The 20,029-nt window shown below is 41.2% G+C and overlaps 2 protein-coding genes across 7 annotated transcripts in view; both read right to left on the reverse strand.

The window, feature by feature from the left end:
* efnb3b (ephrin-B3b) overlaps nt 1-5,219 on the reverse strand; it is a 96,161-nt gene extending 90,942 nt beyond the window's left edge. For 3 of the 4 annotated variants that reach the window (XM_025061385.1, XM_025061380.1, XM_025061374.1), the window contains exons 1-2: nt 4,985-5,218; nt 204-284 (exon numbers count right to left, since the gene is read on the reverse strand). Coding sequence is in view for 1 of the 4 variants with exons in the window: in XM_008327118.3 (XP_008325340.1) it covers nt 204-208 (5 nt within the window). In the remaining 3 variants the exon portion in view is untranslated. Of the gene's footprint in view, nt 1-203; nt 285-4,984 lie in introns of all 4 variants that reach the window. The other variant, XM_008327118.3, reaches the window with a different exon arrangement.
* A 4,120-nt stretch (nt 5,220-9,339) lies between these two features.
* wrap53 (WD repeat containing, antisense to TP53) lies at nt 9,340-19,817 on the reverse strand. Of its 3 annotated transcripts, none has more exons than XM_008327130.3 (11): nt 19,582-19,817; nt 18,199-18,605; nt 17,539-17,734; nt 16,593-16,688; nt 15,973-16,081; nt 15,700-15,788; nt 12,253-12,476; nt 10,969-11,180; nt 10,396-10,499; nt 10,099-10,242; nt 9,340-9,782 (listed from the first exon to the last, which is right to left on the reverse strand). In XM_008327130.3, exons 2-11 carry the CDS (start codon nt 18,440-18,442, stop codon nt 9,530-9,532), a joined length of 1,671 nt encoding a protein of 556 aa, XP_008325352.1. In that variant the 5' UTR covers nt 18,443-18,605; nt 19,582-19,817; the 3' UTR covers nt 9,340-9,529. The 3 variants fall into 3 exon arrangements, with proteins under 3 accessions (XP_008325352.1, XP_008325367.1, XP_024915719.1); XM_008327145.3 differs by lacking the exon at nt 19,582-19,817 and adding an exon at nt 19,302-19,540; XM_025059951.1 differs by lacking the exon at nt 19,582-19,817 and having other exon boundaries at nt 18,186-18,369.
* Between the last annotated feature and the right edge of the window lie 212 nt (nt 19,818-20,029).

Raw genomic sequence — 20,029 nt, forward strand, 5'->3', positions numbered from 1 at the left:
GCAGCCAGGATGAGTCAGAGTGGAAAAAGTGCAGAGCTATAAGGTACCCAGCACATCAGATGTGCCAGTGTGCTGAATAACTGAATGTATTATCTGAGGTGATGTATGAGCGGGATGTGGGAATGTGAGATGTATTCATCTGGATAATATACACTCAGAGCTGCCATGCCTGTGTTTATTAGCGCTCATCTATTTACACTGACCTCATTTACTGCGCTGACCTTCAACTCTTCTTCATCACGGCAGCCGCTCCCCGGTGACTCCCCGACCACAGACCGCTCCAGCTGCCAGACAACACACACAGACACACACACTTACTTAGACATACAGTGAGTGTATACAGGCCTGCTATAAATACACACGCGCTGACACGCAGACCAGCACGCAACAACACTGCACATCCCATTCATGCTGCTGGTTCACAGTACAGGCAAAATATCCAATTATAGTGAGTGCACGTAGCATTCGAATTAAAGTCAACACACACACACACACACACACACACACACACACACAAAGCAGCACCTGCAGTGGAAGCAATACAAAAACCCCAGACAGAAAAACATGCACCCTGATGAGGATGAAATTCAGCCTGAGGGTGGTAGAAGACTGTGTGTGTGTGTGTGTGTGTGAGAGAGAGTGTGAAGATGTGAGTTGATGAGAAGCATGGCACCCACGCCCGCCTGGCAGGTGATAGATCTCAGCTGCACATCTTTATCCTTCAGTATCTGTCTATCTCTGTGAGCTCTGTCTCTCTATCTTTCCATGACAGAGGCTGGAGGGAGGGGGGTGGGGGGTGCAGTGAGAAGAGGCCTGTGGCTATGTGCAACATGTGATCACACCTATTGCTGGTCCCTCCTGCATTGGTAAACATTCTTTACCTGCTGCTTGCAGACTCTCACACACCCACTCCCGTCTGTATATGTGCACACTCTTTGTGCCGGGTTTGATTGGACGTTCCACTGGACGCTCTACTGGACGTTCCACTGGACGTTCCACTGGCCACAGATCTACTCTTCTCCAAGTTCTGGAGCCACCGCCAAACTTAACCTCACCGAGTTCTGATTGATTCTTCTGGCAGGAAACACTGATCTCAGTTGTAAATTTTCGTCCCAAATCTGTCTCTTCTTGATTTTTTTTTTTCCTGACAAAACCTGATCAATTCCAAGCACTGTACCTGTTATTGCTCAACACTACAAAGGAACGTCGCAGCAGGGAACGCCAGAAAAACCAGAGCGCTGAAGGATTTACAGAAGAGTTCCTTCTTTTGGGATTTAAACTGTTAATTTAACAGCGCTCTGTGCTATTTGGGTAAAAAAATATTTTTGCGATTTTCTTTTTCCTTCTGCAGTCAATTTAAGGCCAACAACACACTGCGCTTACCTTGAAATTTATTTCTAAATACTCTTTGGAGTACAACAGGATTTGTACTTACATTTTGACTTATTTCGGAAAAAAAAAAAAAAATTTTGACTTATTTCGGAAAAAAAAAACCATTGAAACTGAACGATAAAAAATACCAAATGCTATATGAAACTATTGATTTCAGCTTGTGTGTGAAATCATTATAGAATTCCGCTCCATTGAAGTCATTTCCAATTTTCTTTTCTGGAAGGAAATCCTCTGTTGTGTCCACTATCTGAATGACACTGATCAGCCCCCCGCCCGTGACCCTCCCTCCTCCAGCTACTGTAGTGAGGGGGGTGAGGGAGTATGAAAGGTGTAAAGACCAGGCAGATGCTGGGACAGGAGTTGTCCTTGTAGCCTGAGGGCAGGTAGATGGATGATTTTAGGCCCTGCTTTTCTACCTCTCCCCCAGAGTGCAATTACACAAGCAATTACCCTCGGCGGGCTTCACATTCCCGGCTAAATCGCCAAAATCAAATCCAATCTGTCAGAGCTGGCTGTGAAACCGGACGCCTGATATACATGACTAGGCTCACACTCATGATGTCTGGATATGCAGAGGGATTGTGGGAGTGCTGCAAGAAATGATGTAGGATGGAGAAGAATGAGGTAGATTTAAAAAAAGAAAAAAAAGAAAAGTGTACTGCTTTGTACAGGACCACACAGAAAAAATGAGTTTGAGACTGACAGTATGTGACTGTCGTTCACCTGTTGTAAATTTAGGACTGGGACTGATGTTGGTCAACATTAAACACTAAATCTTAGCTAACGCTCAACGCTAATCATGCTTGCAGAGCCATTATTTGGTTTGTGTTGTGCATTATTTGGAATGTTCGCAGAGCGCTGGCGGCTGTGAACCTTGGCGTAGTAAATGGAGCAGCGCCACTGGAAATCATGGGGGTCTGAGTCGTGAAGATGAACTCATGAGCGACAGGAAAAACATCAGAAATGTCAGATTCAGGAAAATTTAATTTCCATCAGCAGAGACATTTTGCCTGAACTCAGCACTGCAACCTAGTGGTCGATTGCTTAGCAACCCCACCAATGTAACACACAAATGGAGTATGAGAACACACACGTACCTAATTATCATTAATATTAATAATAATATTAACAATAATATTTAAGGTTGACATTGTTATTGCAGTCAGTTCATCATCAGGGTGAGTGCAGATCTGCTCTAAATCGAGTGCTCCGACGCCCCCTGAGGGAAGAATTGCTTACTGACCTAATTAAAATGGAGCACCACTTGTGACCTAATGACATGTCCCTCACCGTCCCACATGACTGGGACCTGGTCAGCCTCACGCTACTCTTTGAATATGGGACTGCTACATTAGTGTCAGCTTCAGCAGAAAGTGATGACGTGACAGATCTTTTCTGGGCGCTAATCGTCCCGGCCATTTACGATAGAGCCTCCTGTGTTCCTGCACATCTGGACCAAATAGAAAACGGATCAGACTGCAGAGCACTGTGAACCCCCACCCCGGCTTCAGAGCATGTGCAGGAATACAGGTGCCAATTATTTCCACATCTGATGTAAAGCGGAGAACAAGGACACGTCAATCATCGCCGCAGCCGTTTGGAATGGAAATGGGAACGTATTCTTGGGAACGTGGCTATTTTGGCAGCTGATGAGAAAGTTTGGTTGGGACTTTATAAATATCACAGAGGATTCGGGCTTTGTAATGAAAACCTCAAGTCATCTGAACTCCAGTGGTCCGTGTGAGAAAAAGAAAAACACACAGGGAACAAAGCTCCAAGTCTGATTCGTGGTCATGAAAACACATTATTTTGGGATTTATCTCCCAGCGTAACCAGTGTTAACAGGAGAAGCTATTGATCATTTAAAGAAAGACCTTGACATTCAGGGTATATGGGGGGGGGGGATCAAGACTCTCCACAGCCTTGCTGGCACCTTTGTGATGCATAGCAGAAGTGTGAGCTACAGTCGAAGACCAAATTATCACTACTTAGATAACATTTATTCTTTAAAAAAATGATTTAAGACACCAAAAATATGCAAGCCTTTTCAAAAGGAAGTTGAGACATGTCTCTGCATATAATAAGAAGAAATATCAGTCGCAAAAAACTCCAACAACCTATTTATTGAGCCCTGGCACAAACCATTGATGTGTGTTATTGTTAATACACTCCAAACCCCTGAGCTATGTCAGAAACTAAGGATTATTTCTTAGGTGTACTAACTTGATTCGATGTTAGCTAGAAGTCTGGTGAGAGCAATGTGAATAAAGGTGAAAGTAACAGATGGGAACAGAATCTGGTCAAAATAAACAGAAATTACACTTATTGGCCACAGAAATGTTGCCTACAGTAGGTTAGGAATATGACACTAGGAACACTGTCCCCGTCCAAAATGATCTGCCATGATCTTTTGAGACACTGATCTGCGATCTTCAACAGCATTTTTATCTTTTTTCCACAACTACACCAATTCTCCAAGAGCCAAAATCAGTGAAGTCAAATCGAACCAAACAGCAATGTCACAGAATGTGTATCCGATGAAATATGATGAAAACATCTATTAAATTCACCAACAACTGACTTAGTCTGCGTGAAACCAGGGCCTGTTTAGTTGAACACTATGTTGATATACTCACAGGGATTGAAAAACAAGTGCAAAGAGGAGAATTTAGTTGTTCTAATCATCACAAAGAGACGTTATTTGAGTCTCATAGGGAGCCATTGCAAAAACATTGGAGAGCTGCATGTGGGTCAGGAGCCACAGGTCGAGGACCTCTGCTTTAGGATAAAAGGTCAAAAACAGAATAATCTGGATCTTTGACATGAAATTATTTCATCAGTTCAATTCCCTAAAACCATACAATATAAAGTGATTATCATGGCGTTGATCAGTATTCAACCGTCTTCAGAGCTAGCTAGTTATTTATAGTCATTTTTATTTACGTTAAAAACTGACAACTAAACTTTCTATACATCAGCCATATGTCAAGCATTTTTAAAAACTGTAGCTGTATTAATGTGTTTTGTTATTGGTGTGTCATTGATGATTTGCCTGGTTAGACCTTAGTGTTACAGACTGTAAATATTCATAAAATATAAAATGTGTGTGTAAATAAAAAAAAAAAAATTAGAATTTAATTTTAATTGTATTAAAATGATTTTTTACTTCCAGCTTTTTTTGTTTTTAGAATTAGAACGTTGTACGTTAGGCCGTCAGCCTTATTCTCAGTTTACAGACTCAACTGATTCTTTTTACTCTGGCTCTGTTGTTGTTGTTGGGTTTTTTTTTAAACTTCTTACATTTAAACAAACCTCTTTGTATTGAAAGTGCTCTGCAGAAAACACCGGTCCTGTCATGTGGCCTAACCCTCTGAGTCCTTCATTCATTAATTCCATTAACTGAATGTTTGGTTTCCTCAGCCTCCTCACTGACAATGACCTCAAACTTAGTTTCTTTGCTTTACTTTACTCCAAGTAAAAAGGTTTAAGGAGGTTCATTTTTAAGGACTAAAGTGCAAATGGAATGTGCAAATACAAAAAATATGTTTTTAACAACAACCAAAGCATAAATAATGTTGGAAGAAATACTTACAAATCACAATCATGACAAAATCCACGAAGGCAAGAATAACAGGAGGTGCCACGAAGAAGAGCAGCTAATCCAGAGTAAGGTGGAGAGAAGTGAAGAGGAAACAAAGACAAGTCCAACATGTGTCACTAACTTCCCAACCCACAGGTACCAACACAGGTGGAAGTCATTACAATCACAAGACAGGAAGGAGGGTAAACAGGAAAGGTAACAAGAACTTCAAAATAAAAGCCACTAGTGAAGATGATTATTATTATATTATATTATATTATATTATATTATATTATTGGCATAGAGACCTTGCTTTAGTCAAACGCAACTTTATACAGAATGTTACAGAATGTTACGGACAGGCACCGGTCCACAGACCAAGGGTTGGGGACCCCTGGTGTAAGTCACAAGCCATTCTCCACACATTATTGACCATCCATTTTATACTGTTTAATTATCAAACTTGTACAAATATTATTACTTGTAGAAGTTCTAGTAGCAGTAATGTTTCTATTAGTACCTATAGTATTACTTCAGTAGCAGTAGTGGCAGTGGCACCTGTCAAAGTAGTAGAAATAGTAGTGGTTGTAGTAGTAGTAGAAATAATACCATAATTAGTAGTAGTAGTATTAGTTATAGTAGTAGTAGAAGATGTGGTATAGGTAGTAGTAGTTGTACAAATAGTTGATATATTATTGTTATTATTAGAAGTTGTAGTAGTAGTAGTAGTAGTAGTAGTAGTAGTAGTAATAGTAGTGGTAGTAGCTTTACAGAAGTGATGGTAGTAGTTGTTGTAGGAGAAGTACTAGTATGAATACTAGTAGTCATAGTAGTATTACCAACCTGCTTTTCAGAAGTGTATCATAAAGAGGAAACAGCGCACCCTAGCTGTTGACCAACCTCAGGTCTTTAATACGGCGAGAGCTTTCGCTTCAACATTTAGTTTACTCACTTTTAAAAGTGATTTTAAGGTTGTAATTGAACGAACAGGCGTCTAATTTACTCTGCTTCAAAACTTTTCCTCATTTTGCAGATAATAAATTGTAAGTGATTTACCTGAAGTACACATCTGGGTTTTTATCACCTTTTTGCGGAGATTGGATCAACTTTTTAAAAATGTAGGTTTTCATTCATGCCAGTATATAATTTATAAAACATTGTGTCATACAAAGGCATATTATCTTGTAGGCATATTACAGGAGCAAACCCAAAACAAACAAACAAACAAAAAACAGCCCTCTCCTGAACAGCTGGCCACCCCTCCTGCAGGGAACCTGAGGACGCTTTCACGTAACCATAGCAACAGCTGACCTGTCACAAACTTAAGTAGAAGACAGACTCTTTAATGAAGTCATTTTTTCCTGTTTTTTCATGCAAACCTCAGGCAGAAGATGTCTCTCTGACAAAGCTGTTTAAGACCATCTCTTTTAAACGTGACAGGAAGTCTGTTCTTCTTCTTGGTTCTGCAAACAGCCTTTTTTCATTTTGAACAGCAGACGAAGAGTGACAAATGGGAGAACGTTCTGGACGTTTAGAGTGTCTCTCCAGCTCCAGAGCTGCATGTGCTCCTCTTCTCTGTGCTAATGCAGCCCGGGGGGGAGAAGGGGGAAGGTGGGGTGGTCACAGCAGTGAGCGCTTGCTCGAGTGCTTCGCTGTGGGATTAGGAGATTCAACAGGCAGACAGCCATTTGAGTAATTGTTTTCGAATGCCTTTCTTAATATCGAGATCCCATTACTAACCAATGTTCACACTGTCCCGGCGAGGAGTGCACACAATGTGCTCGTGATTGTGTGTGTGTGTGTGTGTGTGTTTGCGTCTTCCTGCTTGTCTAATGGAAGGCACTTATGCAAAACCATGGTGGGCAGATTGAAGATGTGACATAAATGCAGGCACACAAACAGGAAACCTGATGAGGGTTGGCTCATTGAACGCACAAGAGGAAAGGACAGCACACTGCAGCTACCATTAGGATAAATGCCCGCGCCGTCATCTGGCTGACAGGGCCGCTGGGCTACAATCAAAAAGGTCTTTGAAAAAGATGGCTATCCATGCTGTTTTCTGTACATGTGACACGTGTTTAACAGCTCCTGTTATAATAATGGGACTTGAACACTGAAAGATAAACAGTCAAGTCCATACATATTAAATCCATCACATACAATTTGTGTTCGAGCCCCAGGGACCATGTTTGACAGGGAGAATGTATGTTAAATTTACCATTTGGGCTTTTGTTGTACATATCAGAAACGTAACGTAATGGATTTTTATGTCCCTGGTGGGTCCTTACACTGGAGAAGGCTTGTTTGCCTTGAGGCAAAGGACTTGATGGAATACAACAGCCCACCGTTGTACTTATTACAGCTGACACTCAATGGCCTGATGACATCACTCACATACAAATGACACATATCTTTTTTTGGGGCTTGATCTACACCTTGTATCAAGTTATTATTATTATTAACAAATGTGTTGATAAATCAGTAAATAGTTCATATTTCTTTAGTTGACAGATTACTTATTAATTATTTTTCAGTGGCGTAGGTGGAGCTGGAGCCAATCATTAATTTCCCAAAGGGATTAATACAATTCTATCTATCCACCCATCCATCTACCCATCCATCCATCAGTCCATCCATCCATCCATCTATCCATCAGCCATCCATCCAGCCATCCATCCATCCATCTCAAGGGCAGGTTCCACTCGGGACAGTTCACCAGTCCATCACATGACCACACAGAAACAAACAGCCATTCACACTCATATCCACACCTGTCATCATCTGACTTTAGCACTTTTATCGATTAGATATCTGTAGTCAAACTTGCAAGGACTCATGTGTTAATATTTTAAACATTTAAATAAAATCAAGGGTCAAAGTCACATCCTGTTTCCTTGTGCCTGACACAAATAACTGAAAAAAAAACCCCAAAACCCTCACATGTTCACATTAGTCATTTGGGAATGTTGATACTCAGACAAGTCCAGACTATTAGACAAGTAGCAACAATAACACCAGTGGCGGACTATTCCTTGCACTTGTTTGATTTTTTTTGCACCCTTTTTATATTTCTCTTTCTGTCTGCCCCCAATTTTCTTTCCTGTCGTCTTCCAACCCACTTTCCTCTCCCAAAATGGACACGGTTGCCAGGCGACCGGCACAACACAACAGTGCAGCTCCCCTCTCTGCTCAGTGCACCCCCGTGGTTTCAGACAATCAGACACAGGAGTACTACACTCGTAAAGACGGTGTGTGAGGGAAAGGTGAAAGCTATGAATAGTTTCCATCTCGCAAGTGAAAGCCAATAGTCCCGTCGGCCGTGAAGTGCTGCCTCTTGTATGGAGGGGGGCATTACCTTGCATTGGTTGGGGATTGGATTCAGGGCATCTCTGCTTGAACTTTCTTCAACAGAAAGAGGAAGAAAAAAAATGGGAGACAAGAATGAATTTGTGATGAGATATGTTCTTTTAATTCACTCCAGATGCAACAAAACCTCCAGGAAATCAGTGTTTGCAGACAGAATGATCCGTCTTTAGACTTGAATGACATGAAGGTCCAGTACCTTCCTATGGTTCTTGAATTTATTTCTCACCCTTAAACAATAGCTAACACGCTGCAGCTACTAATGCTTGGCACCTAATCGGACTTCTGGAACGTCAAACAGGAATCAGCAGAGAGATGAAAATAATTAGCTTCACCTACAAAAATATATACATATATGGCTTTGGTTGGTGTGACCCCTAAAAGCCACTACAGCAGCACAGGAATTATCTAAATGCATGTAACTAATGTAGGATCAGGGCACATCGAGTGGGGAAAAAAAAAGAAAAAAAAAGAAAAAAAAAACAATTGTAATTGTGATTCTGTACGTCAACTTTTCGCTTCATATCGTGAGTTTCGTGTCTCCGGGCTAGCTACCCTACAGAGTGTACATTCAGTTGTGAGAGTTAATGGCATGGCTTTACAAAAATATACATTTCCACGCGCGGAGCAACAAGACGACACGGCGTGTCCGTTAAAAAAGAAGGTAGAAAATAGAAGATTCCGTCAGTTTACAAAAGCAAAGCTCAAAGAGAATTGGCACTTACTGTGACTGTGGCAGTTAAAAATCTCTGGGGCGGCGTCAGAGACACACACGCGCACACAAGATAATGACCACTTGACAAACAGCTCATAATCAAAGATAAGATCATTGGGAAGACACAAGCTTCTTGCCAAAATCAGTAAACATGATTTCATATCATTTCAGGTAAAGTATTCTTCAAAATTTTAGCAGTTTAAAAAAAAACATGATAATTGAAATATCTTCTTTTTTCCACCCCCAAGAGTTCCCCACTTCTTACCTCAACCAGAAAAAAAACATTCCCCACTTCAACCAGAAAAAAAACAAAAAAACATGACCGTTAAGCACACCAAACTGTCCCAACACAGAACCCTGGGATCACCATCCTTATCCAATTCACCTACTGTTTAAAATTTCAAATGTTACATTTTTTTTTGTTAGCCTCACCGTGTTGTTTTCCTCCAAAACAAACATCAAATTACTGGTGTAGCACATTAGAGGGCGTCAGCCGCCTGAACTCCAATAGCTTCAGTCTCCACTGCCTCTGTGCTTGTCTCTGGGTTTCCCTCTGATGCAGGGCTGAGAGGTCCAGCCCACCACAGCGACAGAGCGTTGTCTTGTCGGACCTCCCGTGGTGACATCGCGGGCTCCTCCCCGTCTGAGGCCGACTCACCCTCGCTGTCGCCGGGCCAAGGGAACTGGCGTTGTCCGCTGGATGTCACCAACAGGGGCATGAAGGGGTGAACGCTGTGGGACAGAAGGACAACAATAAGAATGCCACCCCCAGCAATACCTCCAAACCCCCGAAGAGGGTATGCCCCCATGTTTTCATAGTGTAGTGGTTAGCACGCCTGCTTTGCAAGCAGAGAGTGCTGGGTCCGATGCCCAAAGGAACCACATATCCCTAATGGTGCCTCCCGTGTGGCAGCCTGTGTTGGTTGCAAAGACTCACACTGTAAATCTGCCCCTTGTGGAACAAATAAGGGACTCTCTAATTATTATTTTAAACATTACCAATATTTTCCCCACCAGCTTAAATCCCTACAGTCTTGACCAAACTTACCTGATCCCGTTGGTACAATCCCAGTGAGCCTGAAACCTCAGCTGGGGTTGTAGCAGCTCCTCATTACCATCAGGAGGCGCTGTCTGGGTGTCCCACACTGACACCACTCCTTCAGTGTCACCGCTGAGCAGATACCGGCCTGACCTACACTGCAAACGAAATGGATGAAAACCAACACTGACACAAGAAAATCTGTGGGCCCAGTCTAAAGGTGTATCTCTGGTTTTCAAGGTCAGTGATGAAAACTCACAGATTTTGTTCATGGAGTGGAGATGGAAAAACAAACAGCAAACTTACAGGTCCAGGTCAAAGTAGATGCGCTGATTAGTGGAAACATTCCTCTTGAGTGAAAACACAACTCTTCCCGGCTCCCTCAAATCCCAGCACAGGATTTCTGGATCCTGCAGTCACGGCCAGGCACACAAGTCAGAGAATACAATTTCACACACACTGGATTCCTGAAGTGTTTCAGCTAACCTTAAATGTGGGGAAAATACATAAACAGCGGTGAAAATCTTTAAGCTCTAACCCAGGGGTCAATAACCTTTTTGAAACTGAGAGCTACCAAAAGGGCATACAATAGCAGACACTTCTTCCTACCGTCACATTTGAATTTCAAAAAGCACAGTAACAGTACAAGTTTTGGCCCTGTTGTTGACTGGTTTTATTTTTAGAACCTAACCCTTTGGGCACCTTAGGTAGTCCAGAGGGGCTACCAGGTGCCCCCGGGCACCACGTTGGTGACCCCTGTTCTATAACATATTTCAATCCATTCTGATAGTTTGGTTTCTTGCAGTAAAAGAAAGCAACAGTAGCACCTCTTTAACAAATGCCAGTTTTGTTTACGTGTGTTTGAGTTAATGTGCTCACCTTGCGCCCCCCTGTGTACAGGTAGTTGCCATCAGGTGAGAAGAGCAGATGGGTGAGGCCTCCGTGATGACGGGTCGGCAGCAGAGCCAGCAGGCTGCCGTCTTGGCAGGAGTAGAGTCCAGCGCAGCGTGAGTAGGAGCCACAGGCGTAAACAGACTGGCAGGGGCTGAAGCCAAAACAGGAGATGATGCCATTTTGGCCCTGTTTCTTCACTGCAGTCAAGACACAAGAGCGAGTGAGAACGCTTCAATTCACCAGGCTTTTCTCTCAAAGACGTCGACGACACACAACCTACAATTACATGTAATCCCAATTTGACATTGCGGCATCATCTGCTTCCTAAAAAAAATAATCTATGAGCCGACGATTCCTCTGACGTGCACTCGCTCCCATTTGGATCATCTGTTTCTTTTTACGGCTCGTTCTTTTCCAAGTCATCCTCTTTCTAACTTTAAGAAAAAAAAGACACATTTTTGGCACTTTAAAGCCAAAGCCAGGGTTTGGCACGGCGCGAACAAGTATCACATAACCTGCTTTTGAGAACAACCATACATTTCTGCATAATTGGCACATATTAGTTATCAAGTACAGATAAAGGAGCCAAACACACAAGAAACCAGAGACGCGCTAATCCACCAGGGCAGAGTGTGGAGCTGCCAACATGTTGGAGTTGAAGATCAAACCTGACCTTAAAGGAATGCCTTTTTAAACAATGTTTGGCTGTTGCTAGATGCAAAGTTAAACAAAAACATGACTCACGCCACCGCCTGTACGTCCCAACATTAAACACATTTGTTGACACATGCAGAGGTCTATTGACAATTACAACTGTTAAAAATGTACAAACTGTAAAGCGATTCATATTTGAGTAAAAAATAAAAACATGATTGTTAAAAGAGAGTTCAGTCTCATGAAGAGACTGAGCAGTGAACGCCAGAAAGTAGTGATGTCATCGTCTTTCTATTTGTTTATGATGTCGGATAAATTTCCCAAATAGTAGTGAATTATGAGACCAGGCATTAGAGCATTGTTGAACTCACAGAGATGACAAAACAATTTCCCTTTCATACTAAAATATATATGACTTGAGCTGTAATTCTTTTTTTTTTTTGGTATTTCTTATGTAAAGAATTCATCTTAAACTCCCTCGTGACATTTTGATTCTTTTTAAACACTGAGCACATGGACCAGTGTTGTACGTTGAGGCTTCTCTCACGAAATGACCACATATGGAATCAGTTAAGCCCGTGACTGTGACCTAAACTGCTGTGGCTAATAACTGACCTACGGTGGGTCGCTCCTCGCAGTCCCTGCCCGGGCGATCAGTGTAGAAGACTCGGACCGTTTTATCAAAGCCGCAGTAGAGCTGGGTGCCATCCGGCGAGAAGCAGAGGGAATGAGCGGCCGTCAGCTCGTCCAGGTGGTTGTAGGGTCTGAAACTGGCCCGCACATCCCCGTAGAACGCATCCCACAGGTGGACCGGGTTGTCACGGCTGCTGCTGGCTAGACTGTGGATGTTTGGTAGGGGTTAGAAAATAAAAATGGCTCAGCTGAGATCGAGTAATAAGAATGAGGACTGAGAGTTAGCGGGCAATAGAACGGGAATAATGCAAATTAAGTGAGTGAGTGTCTACGGCACAGGTGTCAAACTCAGGCCCACGGGCCAAATCTGGCCCCGGTGAAATTATATTTAGTCCGTGAGATCATATCAAATGTGTATTAGAGATTTGTAGGATTAGCGATGTATGCACGATATTATAGCACATACATTTTTGGTTGACTTACATTAAAAGAACTCCAAAGGCTGGAGATATAGAGATTGACATATAAGAAAGGAATACCACTGATGTCTTATTTCAAATCTAGTTTCTCATGTGTTTATAATATTAAGCTTTGGTCGTTCCAGATTTAATGTTTACACAAAACTAAGTTTGTTTCCATATGAAAACAATTCAACATTACAGGAGAGTAATCACTGGAGAGAAGGGAAAACATGCACATTTCCAGTCAATTATTCAATGAATATTGAGTTGGCCGTCGTCTTCATCCCAGTTTTTAATTTTGGCCCACTGTGAGTTTGACACCCCTGGACTAAGGGGTCCCTGAGTGCTTCTTCAGTTTACATCAAGTTATGAAAAAAAAAAAACACTACAAAGCAAAATGTGATTCTCACTCAAACAGAATACATCGTTTTTTTTTTAAAATCCCTGCTGAGAATGTCTAAGGTGTGCAACATGTGTGATATGAAGATCTCTATTTCCACAGTCTAACCATAGCTTTGCTTCCTTCACCTTCATCAGAAAAAAAAAATAACAATGTGCTCTCCTGCCTCATTACGGAGACAAGGCCACAGTGTGATCTTATTGATTCAAATCTGCACCGAGGACCAGGTCGCGCCTTTTAAAGTCTAATTATTGGCAACTGAAAACAAAAAATGCCAAAACATCACTGTGGCTCAATTAGACAAAGGGAATTAGCCTCTGCCAGTGCAGCCCAGCTTGCTCATAGCCCCTCTGAGCTGCCGCTTTATACTGGCACAGGGAAATGCCCAATTATAATGCTCGACTGCTGTTAGCTTGGAGCGATGCCTAGAGCTCGGTGCAACTTAAGCGAGCCATAACAGAGGCTCTTATTCCCTCTCTACAGGAGGGGCATCATCTACAAATGGCTTTTGGCAGACAGAGAGTTCAAGGAGTGCTGGGGGATGAAGAAGAAACCAAATCGCGGACTTAAAAAAAAAAAAAGGTGAGGAGACGGACGAGAGCAGGAGGGGTAAGTAGAGAAGGTGCTGGCAACGCGCATTTTGGTCAGAGATGTGTTTTTAAAATCACAACGACCCTAACGTTTTACCTAACTGCTTTCCTCTTTTAACAAGCTACCCTGAGCCCATCTGGCCACCTAGCTTTGCTCTGCAGGAGCTCCACTCTCATATGTGGCAATGATCTAAGAAGATGAAGGCTCCTGCTGCCTGCCTCTTCCTCTTTGTGCATCTGAATCAGTTCAACATCCACACTGATAGTTTCTTTTGACAACTTGCGCCCCCTTTCTGATGTTGGTGTAGGGATCACATCTCCCGCCGGAGACAACGTGCACATGTGCTGCAGGAGTAACAATCAAAGGGTGATGTCATTAACCCACCATTCTTAAAGTCTGCCACAACGCGAGCCAACACAACAAAAGTGAGAAGATGAAAAGAGAAGTGTTGAAGTGAGAGAATCGCAGGGCCCTCTGAGTGCTGCTGGGGGTCAGGAGTGTTGTTCCTGTGCTGTATCATGCTGTCAAGCACCACGGTTTTCAAACAGCTGAGTGGACTGCCACAGAGGCCAGGGCACACAAGACAGAAGACGGCTCTCCGCTGATAATGAGAGACATCAGAAAGATTTTATGGCTTGTCTCTGGCAGCCAGTTCCCAGAATAACTGCAAATACCACTGGGATCAGGAATGAGTCACAGGTAATGAAAACAATACCTCCTACATTTAGGTGTTCTGTAAGACCAGCCCACAGAATTACAGGCTTTATACACACACACACTCAAACATAGAAACCCAGGACACAGGCATCCAGGACTGAGATTAAATACATCCATCACCAGGTGACACTGGCCTCTACAGACAACACAACGTCTTCTCTGTGACAACATTCCTCTTTGTCTGACAGGTTGACATTAAAAAAAAAAAACTTTAAATGCCTCGTCTCATCTGAGCTTAGGTTCTGACTCTAGTGCTAAGTACCAAATTTCGGCCCTTTTATGGCACCAGTACTACCGAGTATAAAAAAAAACTCCTCTGCTTCTTTCAGTGCCAAGTTTTGGTACCCAGGTGTCAATTGCAAGAAAACAAATCTGACCAAGCTGTCGGTGATTGGCTGTAACGCTACATGTGATCGTGGCATGTTGTACCACCCACAGACGGGGTTCACGTGTATCTGTGCTGGGGTCTGTAGTTGTGAAGCGAGCTGAAGGCCGGTTGCATCCAATACATGTCATTGACGGTTGTTTAGATGCGGATTAAACACTGCAATCGAGAGTGAATCTGACAACAACAGCTGCTCTAGGAACTATCAGCCTTCGCCAATGTCTTGACGGCGTGAGGTGGCAATTCATATATATTTTTTGGCAACCAGGTATCTCTGCGCAAACATTATCCTTTGACTTTACAATCCTCCATTTTACTCCTGTTAAATGGGCTTTTTGTAGAGAGGATATTAACTTCAATCTTTATTTAAAATTGTGAGGTCCACTGAGACAAATGTGATTTGCAAAATGGCTATACAAATAAAATTGACTCTGTGTCCTGAGAAAGCAGAAAAGTTAATTTTTCTGAAGAAAAACTGCCAAGTGAAAAGGTCCTCACTATGTATCTCCTACAGTTTTTTTGTTAGAATTGGAATTATAAATTTGATATAGAAAAAAGTATTGTTCAGGAACCGGTATCAAAATGAAGGCATTGGTATTGTACCTGGTATCGAAACTTCTGATTGCTACCCAGCCCTACCTGATTCTGCTGCACACTTCCAGAAAAGTTGGAATTTCCTGGTGCATTAACACTAAAAATTTTAATTTTGACTTGAGGCTACATTTAAGACCCTACCAGACACATTTGTTCTTTTTCAATGTCCCGCCTTCTAGATTTTACAACATTTCCAGGTGGATCATTTGTTATTATTAGTTATTATTATTTATTATTAGATGTACCAGTTTCTCAGACTGCCTAGATCTATTTGAACTTACAAGCATGTGTCTGGATACAAAGAGTTCATCTTTGGGTACCAGCAGTAGTCGTAGATGGTGTCGCCTTCAGCCATCCTCAGTGCTGGACTCTACCATAGGTAGACAGACAGAGACAAAAATGACAGTCAACCACAGAGCATGCAGATGGAACCTTAATATTTTGTTGTATTTCTTGGGAACCTGTAAACACAGCACATTCCCAATAGTGATGAAGGTTAGACAACAATGAACACACAGACTGTATGAATATGTATGTGCTATATATGTATTCACCATCTCTGGAAGTGTGTTCCAGTTATAGCTGTAGACCTCTGGAGGCAGGTTGTAGACCCTGAGAATGTTGTCTGCACTGTTGGTCAGGATACAAGAACCATCAGGAGCCCTGGTGTAACAGAGGGGAAAGATGGAGAAGAAAAAAATCAATAATGGAGAAGTAAAGAAAGTCCTCTGTAACTACTTGGATATTAGTTAGACAGACATATACTTGGATTTAAATAAAACTGGAAAACTGCATTTGTAAAAGTGGCGTTTCAATATTGGATTTGGATTACAAAGCACAAGGCATGTAACTCTCCTTCTATCCTGCAGAGGGGGCCAGAGAAACATTGTGAACGCCTGAGAAAGTGTCATATGAATTGAAAGATGAAGGATACAACTAAATCAATAATAACACATTTTGATACAAAAGTCACTACATTGTTACTTCAAATAACCTTAATATTGGTTAAAACCTGGGTTTATTTTACAATTTAACTTGCAATAGTACACAATTCTTAATTAAGCAGATTCAAATCAGACCCCCTTATGTGCCCAATCCATAACCATGTTGTTTTTCACCTTCATCTTCTGATCTCAAGTGCATGCTGTGTGAGGTTGGATTCTTGTAACATTACCACTTGCAGCCTTTCAGGTAATTCTCTGGGAATCCGGAGTACTCTGTCCATGAACCAGTCAGTATCTGAGGATTCTGGGTAAATTCTAAAGCAAGACTGGAGAAGGGACAGGACAAAACACATTCTTAGTTCAAGGTAAACCAAACAGAAATAACAATGGCACATATATAGATTAATAAAATGATCTACAATGCTGCCATCTAGTAACTCGAGGGTTGTTTATCGTTCATAAGGTTAATATATATATATAAACATTATGATTACAGTTCAGAGTTACTGCATTATATATACATATACGTATATATAAACATTGTGAAGATATAATCTTTAACAATAACTAACGAGACAGTTTGTTGGACTGAATTTACTTGGCCACTATTTTTACTATTATAAAAAATATAAAATAGATCGAATATCTAAAATGTACAAATGAATCAGCTGATCTGCTTTCAAAATCATATATTTATGAAATATTGACTTTTTATCATTTCTGATGTTGAGTAAGATTTTCATTCAAAGGTGCAATCTTGTATTTAATTTGACTGTAACCAATGAATGTCCTTGATTGGTTGACTGTTTTATAGTTTTGCCTTTTAAGAACAAGAACTTTTTTCCATAGACATTGATACAGTGAGTCTAAAGAGAAGAATATTTAAACACACATCAGAAGTCTGTATCTTCTCTTAACTTAGATAAACATAATGTAATAATTACATAAATACAAATATTTAAAAATCTACGTGCGTAAAAAGGTAAATACACTTTTACAGGATCATTTTCTCTCTGCTACTGTCACAAATGTCTCCTTCAGTATTTCATGAACATATGTGTAAGCCATCTTCACAGCAGCTGTACAGCACTGTTCACTCGATCTGCCTGTACCATCCTACCCCTGCGTGACCACCGCTCAGGGTTAAAAATAAACCCCACTTCTTTCTCCACTTACTGCTGTCCTTCACTGGGGCTGTCTGCAGGTTCGTTGCCATTACACTCATCCTCCTCCTCAGGGGTCTTCTTCACCTCTTCCTCCAAGTGTGTGTCGTGCCCTCCATCTCCATTCTGGTGGGATTCTTCTTCCGTTCCATGATGGACAAGTCCTCCTCCACTGTCTGGACCCTGGTCCTCATGTTGTGTTGGTTCCTCTGTGTAAAGGACAAAGAACATGTACATTTTTACAGAACACTATGATGAACCATTATTTTAAATTATGTTTCTTATTGTCAACACAAAATGTTTTCATATTTTCAGGTCCAGAAAAGTTATACTACAATAAAAAAATAATTTAAAGAATAGTCACTAGATGGCAGCATTGTAGCTCATTTTATTAATCTATTATGATAATCAGGGAATTGTATGCAGAATGCTGGTGCTAGCAACCCTTACAGTGGTTTGTACAGATAAAATAAATAAATATTACCAGGTGCGCAATACTATTTCTGTCCCTAGGGGGCAGAAAATAATTGAGAAACAATGTTTTAACCCATCCCAAATAGTTAATATCAGACATCCCTAGTAAATACTTTTTTTCTAAAGCCTAAAATAAATGTGCACTTTTCAGGAAACTCCCATAAAGCTTTTGTAAAAAGCAAGTACTTCTTTGAGGCACCTTGATGATCAGGCTGTTCTGTTGGTTCTTCATTCAACTTGGGGAGCTCTGCGTCCTCTACCACAGTTCGATCCTCCTCATTCATCCTCAGCCGTTTGGCAGCAGGAGGGGAAGTTTTCTCCAGCTCTAAGCAATCACTTTCAGGCGGAGGAGAGGTTCGTTGAGGAGGTTCACTATCCCCATCTGCATCCTGCCCTGCAGCTGCAACCCCTTCACTGTCACCGCCTCCAGCCGAGTCAGACATCTTTCTCTGTGTTTCAATTTCTATTGTCAAGTCTTCTACCAGCAGATGAAGTTTGAGTGGCTGTCAGACGTGAGTGAGGTAAGTGCTACTGGGATAGTGTTTCCTCCTGCAGTGCGAGTGTTTGAATCTGCTGAGGGTTGAGGACATCACAGCACCCACTGACCTGGGAATACAATGTCAATGCAAAAGATTTAGTCAGGGATCAGAACAGGTGACACAAATTATGTCAAATTATTATGTGCTGGCTGTGTGTGTCAAATGAAAATGCACAACACTTTTTGAAAGCATTTCACTAACTGATGAGATCAGTACAGTAAATGTTTATATTTGAATTTGTAAGAATGTCATTTTTGATCACACAAGTGCAACTAAAATGCAAAAAATATAAATTGGGATACAGTAGTAGTCCCATCTACAAAGGTGCTAAAAGCAAAGTTTGGAAACCACCGTGTAAGTCTAAGAAAAATAGTGTGTTATCTTGCATAAAAATATTTGTTGTTTCTAATCTCCCAGCGTAGAATGGTCAGTAAAGGAATGAAAATATTTCATAAATAACTCATCTTGATGCCTTCCTAACATTATACTCAAAACGTTGTTCTGACAAATAGTCGTAAAGATAGTCATTACGGAACATAGTCTCCATTTACAAACATCTAACACAACCTATCTTGGCCGAGGTGATTATCAGCATACGGTAATTTAAAATAAAATGTTTTCAAAAGCCTGAAATAAATTGTCTTTGTCTGCATCACTTATTTTGACTATACATCAACTTCATGCAGAACTGTTCATAGGAAAACTTTGCATTCACGAGTGTTTTGGGCACACTAGCAGTTTCACACAACTTCGTAATGCTTACCAGTTTATGTATGTTTTTTGACAATGCATTAACATATAATCTGAAAAGAAAATAGCACGTAGTCTGTAACGTAAGGTGAAATCTTCGAACTAGCACTTTACTACTCTGGAGCTCCACAACATTCTACTCATGTTCGATGTTCGACGTCGAGCAAAATAAACTGAAGGACTGTGAGATAGTTAATACCCGTTTAGAACCATCCGTCATCGGCAGACTCGTGAATCACCACTCCTTTCATATCGTTACCATTGCCCTATGCTAACAGTGCCATGCTACATACCTGTGTTGTGGGTTCCTCGTGCTTTTGTTCCGCTTGCTATTTGGCCTAAAGCACGCTATTTTTTGGGATTACAAAATTTAAGCTACTCCGAAAAAGAAAAGTGACACACGAGAGCACGTCGCATCCCTTTCTTAAAGGAGTTAGGTTTAATTAATCAGCTTTTACGAGTTGTAAACACTGTCAGCCGCCATGTGTTTCAAGGTATCGCGAGAGCTAACAGTGTGACGAAAAGCCAACGAGACTTGTGAGATGGTTCTAATGGAAGTACTTTTTTTTTCTATATGGCTATTGGTAGCAGCCATATATATATATATATATATACACACACATCTTTTTATTATATATATTTATTATATATTATATATATCTTTAATATATATTAATCTTTAAATACATACATAACCTTATATAAACTTTTTCTATATAAAATTACTGTTTATATATGTAT

The sequence above is a fragment of the Cynoglossus semilaevis genome, chromosome 1, assembly GCF_000523025.1.
Source record: "Cynoglossus semilaevis isolate Cse_v1.0 chromosome 1, Cse_v1.0, whole genome shotgun sequence".
NCBI classification, from domain to species: Eukaryota; Metazoa; Chordata; class Actinopteri; order Pleuronectiformes; family Cynoglossidae; genus Cynoglossus; species Cynoglossus semilaevis.